The 7,399-nt window shown below is 34.8% G+C and overlaps 1 protein-coding gene and 1 long non-coding RNA gene across 7 annotated transcripts in view; one reads left to right on the forward strand and one right to left on the reverse strand.

The window, feature by feature from the left end:
• Positions 1–7,399, reverse strand: part of LOC128249894 (uncharacterized) — a 25,933-nt gene that overhangs the window by 16,472 nt on the left and 2,062 nt on the right. The window lies entirely within an intron of this gene.
• LOC106875519 (uncharacterized) overlaps positions 1–7,399 on the forward strand; it is a 26,623-nt gene that overhangs the window by 12,385 nt on the left and 6,839 nt on the right. For 4 of the 6 annotated variants that reach the window (XR_001410130.2, XR_008266032.1, XR_008266030.1 and 1 more), the window contains 3 exons: positions 1,535–1,625; positions 3,070–3,155; positions 4,048–4,244. Coding sequence is in view for 1 of the 6 variants with exons in the window: in XM_052974469.1 (XP_052830429.1) it covers positions 6,337–6,408 (72 nt within the window). In the remaining 5 variants the exon portion in view is untranslated. Of the gene's footprint in view, positions 1–559; positions 590–1,534; positions 1,626–3,069; positions 3,156–4,047; positions 4,245–6,321; positions 6,409–7,399 lie in introns of those variants that run through there. The other 2 variants (XR_001410128.2, XM_052974469.1) reach the window with 2 other exon arrangements.

A 7,399-nucleotide genomic window follows, 5' to 3' on the forward strand; every position in this document is an offset into this window, starting at 1 on the left:
TCAATCATCATCAATCATCAGCAATCGTTAATCACCAATCATCATCAATCATCAATCAGCATCAATTTTCATCATTCATCAACCATCATTCATCATTAATCATCAATCGCCAATCATCACCAATCATCAATCATCAATCATCATCAATCATCAATCATCATCAATCACCATCAATCATCAATCATCATCAATCATCAATCATCATCAATCATCAATCATCATCAATCATCAATCATAATCAATCATCAATCATCATCAATCATCATCAATCATCATCAATCATCATCAATCATCAATCATTAATCATCATCAATCATAAATCATAAATCATCGTCAATCATAATCATCGTTCATCATCAATCATCAATCATCAATCATCATCAATCATCAATCATACCGAGCGCAGCTCTGCGCCTTGGGTATGTGCTGTGTGTGGTTTGCTGTGGTGCTCTTATGGTTACTGTATTGAAAGTGTTTTGCGTAGGATGTGTGCAGTGCCCAGTAATGCAATTTTCTGTATGTTTCTGGTGTTTTAGTTATGAATTGTTTCTGTTTTTAGATTCCACATTCGAGTTACCTCTATTTCCAGGTATTTGTATTATTATTATTATTATTATTATTATTATTATTATTATGATTATTATTATTATTATTATTATTATTATTATTATTATTATTATTATTATTATTATTATTATTATTATTTCGTAAAACTGTGTAGGTAAAAATTCACCCGAGTCTTTACTCATCTGTCAAGTCACACAAGGTTCATAGACAGATAATACTCTCCTTAAGATGTGCACTGTGTTCAATAAGGCTGCTTTTTGCAAGACATTAATATTGCATGAGATTTCCGATGCCTTAAGTAGTCTTGAAGTTTCAAAGGGATTGGGCCCAATGCTTCGATCACCACTGGTATCACTGGTATAACTGGTATCACATTCCTAACAGTATTGCCATTTCCACTTGCAATTCCGAGTATTTGGTGATTTTTTCAACCTCTTTACTCACAACACGCATGTCATTTGGTATGGCCACATCAATGATTTGATTGTAATTGTCTTTCATTTTCAATATGACAATATCCGCCCCATTTTCGATTACACGATCCGTCTGAAAATCGTATTCCCTGAGTATCGTTACTTTACCATTATCCTGCATGACTTTCTGGACACACTCATTCAGTTGGGCTGCTAGTCTTTCATGATCTTCTGTTTTAACTACTCTCTTCTCTTACAACATCAAACCCGCTCTTCCGCATTCATGTCTTCCCTAATTCTTCTCTTTCAGTATTTCTCCATTTTTTGTTTCCCTTGAACCATAGTCAAAATTTTCCTGTATCTTGCTTTGCCCACATTATGTCCCTTTCAAGGTCTCGTTTCCACCCAGAAAGTTGTAGATATTAAGGTTTTAGGATTTAATAAAGATGGTCTTTTGTATGTCTGTACAGAAAATCTGTAGTGTTGTTAGAATCAAAAGGATGTTTACATTGTTGAATGTTGACAAAAAAATGTAAAATTTGTATGCGTTGCAGTTCAAAAGGAATGCATCAATTTGGCCAACAAGCACTGCACGGCAGTCATGAAGAAAATGCCTATAAGTAAACCAGATGTGAACTTCTGCAAGTACATACCCTTGTTTTATTAATTTTATTCATGAATTTCAATCCCGTCTAAGTTGACTTCACCACTTCGGGGTCGATAAAATGACGTAACACTTGAGGACTGAAGTCGATTTAATTGACTAACATCTCTGATAAATATCCGGGCAGTGTACCAGAAACTAGAATTATTATTACATTTAATAAATACGGTTAGAAAGAACCCATTGATCGGACTGGAACGTTAAGCACGCCGGGAAAAAATATTTAGAGGTACTTCTTCCCATTTTACGTTCTGACTTCAAATTCCGCCGTAGTCGACATTGCCTGTCATCCTTTCGTGGTCGATAAGAAAACGTACCAGTTGAGTGCTGGTGTTGATATAATCCACTTCCCCGAAATTGCTGACCTTGTGCTTAAATTTGAAATCAATATGTAAGGCAGGGAAGCTGCCAGAATCGCCAGCTCCACGGCATTTATTCAAAATTTATGTTACGAAATAAAGTTCCACCGACGTTTATTCGCCTCTCATGCTTCCCGAGTCTGAGAAATAAAGAGCAATTCAGCACTTGCGTTGATACAAGTGAGTTACGCCATTCCCGAAATGGTAGTAATTGTGCCGATATATTTGAAAAGATAAGGCACTAAGCTGGCCGAGTCAGTCGCTTGGGACAACTGCATCGCAATATTTCCTCCAGCATCTTAGGTCCTATTGTCCTCCCGAAGCTGAATACGTTTTAATCGTTCCTAGGTGGATAAAATGAAATAACAGTCAGCAAACTGAAATCGAATGAATGGGTTGCGTTTTCGAATATGCTTGAATTAAAACCATCATTATTCTGAATATTTAAATGCATAACTTATGTCTATGGATCTTGCTAATATTGTATGCATTGCCAGAGGTTTAAAAATAGTCAGATGATATGCATTAAATACGTTGTGATATCAATACATTAACAGTAAATATAATATTGACTTAACAATGGTGATCTATCATGGCGAATGATAGATATATATGTGTGTGTCTCTGTGTGTCTGAGAGTGTGTATGTGAGTGCGTGTGTGTGTGTGTGTGTGTGAAAGTGTGTGTGTGTGAAAGTGTGTGTGTGTGAAAGTGTGTGTGCGTGTGAGTGTGTGTGTATACTACAATCTCCTAAGTATGGGAGACAGATCTGACATTTAATATATGTTGATACAATAAAAATGATAGACATACAGCCAGGGTGTGTGTGAAAGTGTGTGTGTGAAAGTGTGTGTGCGTGTGAGTGTGTGTGTATACTACAATCTCCTAAGTATGGGAGACAGATCTGACATTTAATATATGTTGATACAATAAAAATGATAGACATACAGCCGGGCGTCTTTCGAAGTTATTTGCACTATTTTATGTCAGTTTATACATATGATTTTATAAAGTTAGGACTCAGTATAACTTTCCAGAATATTTGAGATTAATTTTTTGTATTTCAGGCGTATGATACTTTTTCAGACATGCTACTCTCCGACAGATCCTTGTACTGACCTGTTTCGAAGAGTTCTTGATCGTCAATGCTTACGTAAGCTAATTCAGATATTTATAATATTTATGAAACAGAAATTTACAAGACAGAAACTTTACATTCGTCAGTCATATTTTGACCTTAAATTTGAAAAAAAGGACCTTATTGATTTTGTACAAACACGAGATTCAAAACGAGATTTTAAGGTGATGTCACCTTGATGAGTGCTTTATTATTATTATTATTATTATTATTATTATTATTATTATTATTATTATTATTATTATTATTATTATTATTATTATTAATATTATTATTATTATTATTATTATTATTATTATTATTATTATTATCATTATTATTATTATTATTATTATTATTATTATTATTATTATTATTATTATTATTATTATTATTATTATTTAAGCTATTTTTTTCAGTGCACCAAACTAACAGAACCTTTTGAACGTCTTGCGAAATGCTTCGTAGAATTTCGTTCGTTTTTACGTTCTGAATTAAAATTCAACCCAGGGCGAATTTGCTTTTCATACTCTCAGACCGATAAAATAAGTAATAACTGAGAAAAGGAAGAAGAAGAATAGGAAAGATTATAATGAATGGCATCCTAAAAATACATCTTACGGTGTATTATATTTGCTGTTTTCTTTCTAAATATGTCTTCAAATTTTTCCATTCATGTTTACCAAAATACGTGCCAACCACTTGCTACAGTGCATTAAGTCTTTGCAATGCTCTCGTCTGTATTTGCGGTATTTCCTCAGATAACACGCAGTACTCTGAGGATTTGATATTGTGCTTGCCTTATTGCCCGAGAAAAATGTTCACATTCTATATAATTTACCAGGAAATGTCAACGATATTGATTAAATGAATCCATCAATGTTAAACGGATACCACATTAACATATTTTTTGTTTTGATTAATTCAGGTGACGATCCCAATTCTATCTCAGCTTCTTGCATTCATATATCAAACAGTATATTAATTGCTGTTCTTGTTTCGACCATATGTTAGTGGAATTCAAGTTATGCACCACGTGAAGCTAATAAATCTAATGAACATGTAACAGTTATATTTTCGCTAGTTTTACATTATATTAACTCTTAATCTTAGTATATAACAAAAGTAAGTATCAAATTATCTTTGAAATGCTAAGAAATATATCTATTTCGCTTCAATACAATATTTCTTTACATCTAATGTCGTTGCAATATTATATTTATTTTTAATCCATTACTGCTTTATGTTATGTTATTGGCGTGACACAATTTTCAAAAACCAAATTCTTTTTAATACTTCATGAGCATCAAAAGTATCCTGGAATATTTTGTTTTTTTAATAACAAAATAATAACTAAGTTTTACCATATATCTCTTTCGAAATTGTCGTCTTGAACAGCTATAGATCGGTCCCTCGGTTCTTGCCACTTTGAGAATCCGACCTGGAAATATTTTCATCCCACTTTGGGATTCCGGCCGGGAAAGTGATTCGGGGACCCTCAACGATTCGATCTGGATCTGGACAACGGAGTTAAAATGGTGACTTTTGAACTGCATTTCCATATTGGGGAAGAGATGAAAATCCATAGTTCCTAGATATGGCGTATGAGGCGGTTACGGAAAAGGTAAAATGTTATTGTTGGAGAGAAATTCACGAGAAAGGTGAATTCATTGACAAGGTACATGGTCGTTTTGAAGAATCCAGCTCTTCGCACTCGACATATCCCACCGCTTTCGCCCAATGTTCTCGATCAAACGTTTCAAGACCTCATTGAATGTCCAGCGACAATCCTCATGCGCATGCTCATGAATCTTCTCATTTCTCCGCGGTTGACGCTCCTGGCAGGTCTTCTGATTTCCTATCGACTCTCACTTGAGAATCCCCAATGCCACTGGAAACTTTGTGTATGGCCCATTGCCTGGTCTCCGTAAGCTTGCCGATCACTATTTGCAATTTAAACCCTGTGATATCTCTTGGCACACATACTGTTACATGAAGCTCACAACCTTGTGCTGCCATCTGTTTGTGAGCCACTGAACTAGTCCGGGATATTTTTGATACCACCTCGTATTACAGCCAAGATTTATCTCTATAAATACACTGTAATACGAGGTTACAATATTAAGATTCACCCGTGAACTCTCCAATACCACCGAATAAGCTCCATTTATACAGTTATAATGCAAAAAAACCTTCCTAAAACCACGCCTATTTTTTCCTAAAAGGAATTTGTAGAAAAACATCATGTGATTATTGTCCACCATTTAAATCACAAAGGGAATTTTCACCGCCAATTGCACCTTCAATAATTGAATTATAATTAAGGGAAAAGTTATTACCTTCACTATTATAGAAACTTATATTAGAATTCAAACCATAGCTACCAAACTGGTTATTAGGAAAATCATTAACATTTGTACTCATGGAATCAGTAATTACCTACTTATATCGAAGATAAAACTGGATAATTTTTTCATTAATAAAAGAAATAATCTCAGATATATTCCGATAGACAGAAAAAGCAACCTTAATGGGTCTCGCATTCAAAATCTCATATCTACATTTTTGTTCAAGTGTATTAAAAATAATTTATACACCACCCCAACTAAGTTAATTTTTAATGGACTGGCTTAGGGCATAACATAACATATAATGCTACTCTTGTCCAAAATTAAATTAGAATGACCTAAATTATTCACCTTTTGTACCAAATTAGATTTATAAACTTTTATCACGTAATTATATTTATATTCGCGATCATTATTAACTGGAATTAAAGGATTACTGTCACTGTAGTTATGCCTACTTCCTAATTTATATGTACCCTTCCGTTTAGATTTATCAGTATAATCATTGCTATAAATATCTAGGTATTCAATGTTCCTATTGTAACTGGCCTTTTTAAGGAGTATATTACCGTAATCAGTATTTCTATCGAAAAGTTTAAGCCTGACCTAACTCTAGAAAAACAAGAGAAAATTCTTTCTATATAGATCCAATTCGCAGCAAGCTCCAGAAACTCACACTCTAACGTAAACAGAATGTAAATAGCTACAAGCGTAAACTCCGCGGAATCTCTGGCTCCCATAGGAATATCAAAACTATCATAACTATCAGTTCTAACCCAACTAATCAAACAGAAAATTCGAACGTGAGGAGGTACACAAGAAATATTTTAATTTACTGATAGGTGGAAGGAGAGAGCTGTTACCTTTCGATGATAGCTTTTCGTGGCAAAGAGGAAGAGAGAGAGAAAGAAGAAAATAAAGAAAAATCGCCACCAGTACACGTACGGTTACATTTCTGAATATATATGTGTGTGTGTGTGTATGTATTTAGTTTACATGAGCCAAAACATGACTGGTGAAGAAATAAGTAGCAGGTGATTAGTTTAACGCTTCAGAAGAATGGCGAAGTTTTTCAAGAGTGTTCAAATGAAATCGTCGCGAGAAAAAATATATGGATTATAATTCAGCACGATGAAATGGAACGTATATACGAGACAGGATCAAAAATTATACTCAGTCTTGTATTTTCAATGTATTTACAAAAAATCAGGGCGTAAAAAAATGAAGTTCATTTTCCTATTCACCTTCCTTTTGGATGTACTTGGACCAGCGGTCCATAAGCTTGCGTGTTCACTCCAAGAAGAAGGTTGTGTTTTCGTCGTGCAGCCATAACAGCACCGTTACACATCTTCATACGTAGGAAATTCACTATTTCGTAAGCCATCTTTGAGCGGTGAAAAGATATGAGAGTCAGAAGGGTCGAGATCTGGGCTGCAGGCAGTGTGTTCCAACAACTCAAAATCCAGTTGGTTAATGGTTTCAGCGGTGTGTGCAACTGTCCGTGAGCGTGCATTGGCATGCAACAGCAAAACTTCCTCGATAATATGCTTCGGCCATTGAGGAAAATTGTTGGCTTAAATTTGTTGGCTAGAAAAGGACTTTATCCTGCGATGTTGATAGTAAAACACTTTACAATACAAATCGGACCACAGCACCTTGTTCTACCTTGGTACACATGGATAGTGGAGAGGTCATGCTTATACAGGAATGGTAGAAAGAAAAATGGTACGATGTGGCTCAAACTTCGATCACAGCTTCACAATAGTACCCAATATATGCACGCAGGCGCTGAAGGCAGCGTGACAATAGTAAATAGTTGTCATGCCGAAAGTGCACATTATATTTGATTTCCCTCGTGTACGTATATACATACATACATACACACACACACACACATACACACACACACACACACACACACACACACACACA

Source organism: Octopus bimaculoides, chromosome 18 (assembly GCF_001194135.2).
Source record: "Octopus bimaculoides isolate UCB-OBI-ISO-001 chromosome 18, ASM119413v2, whole genome shotgun sequence".
Classification (NCBI taxonomy): Eukaryota; Metazoa; Mollusca; class Cephalopoda; order Octopoda; family Octopodidae; genus Octopus; species Octopus bimaculoides.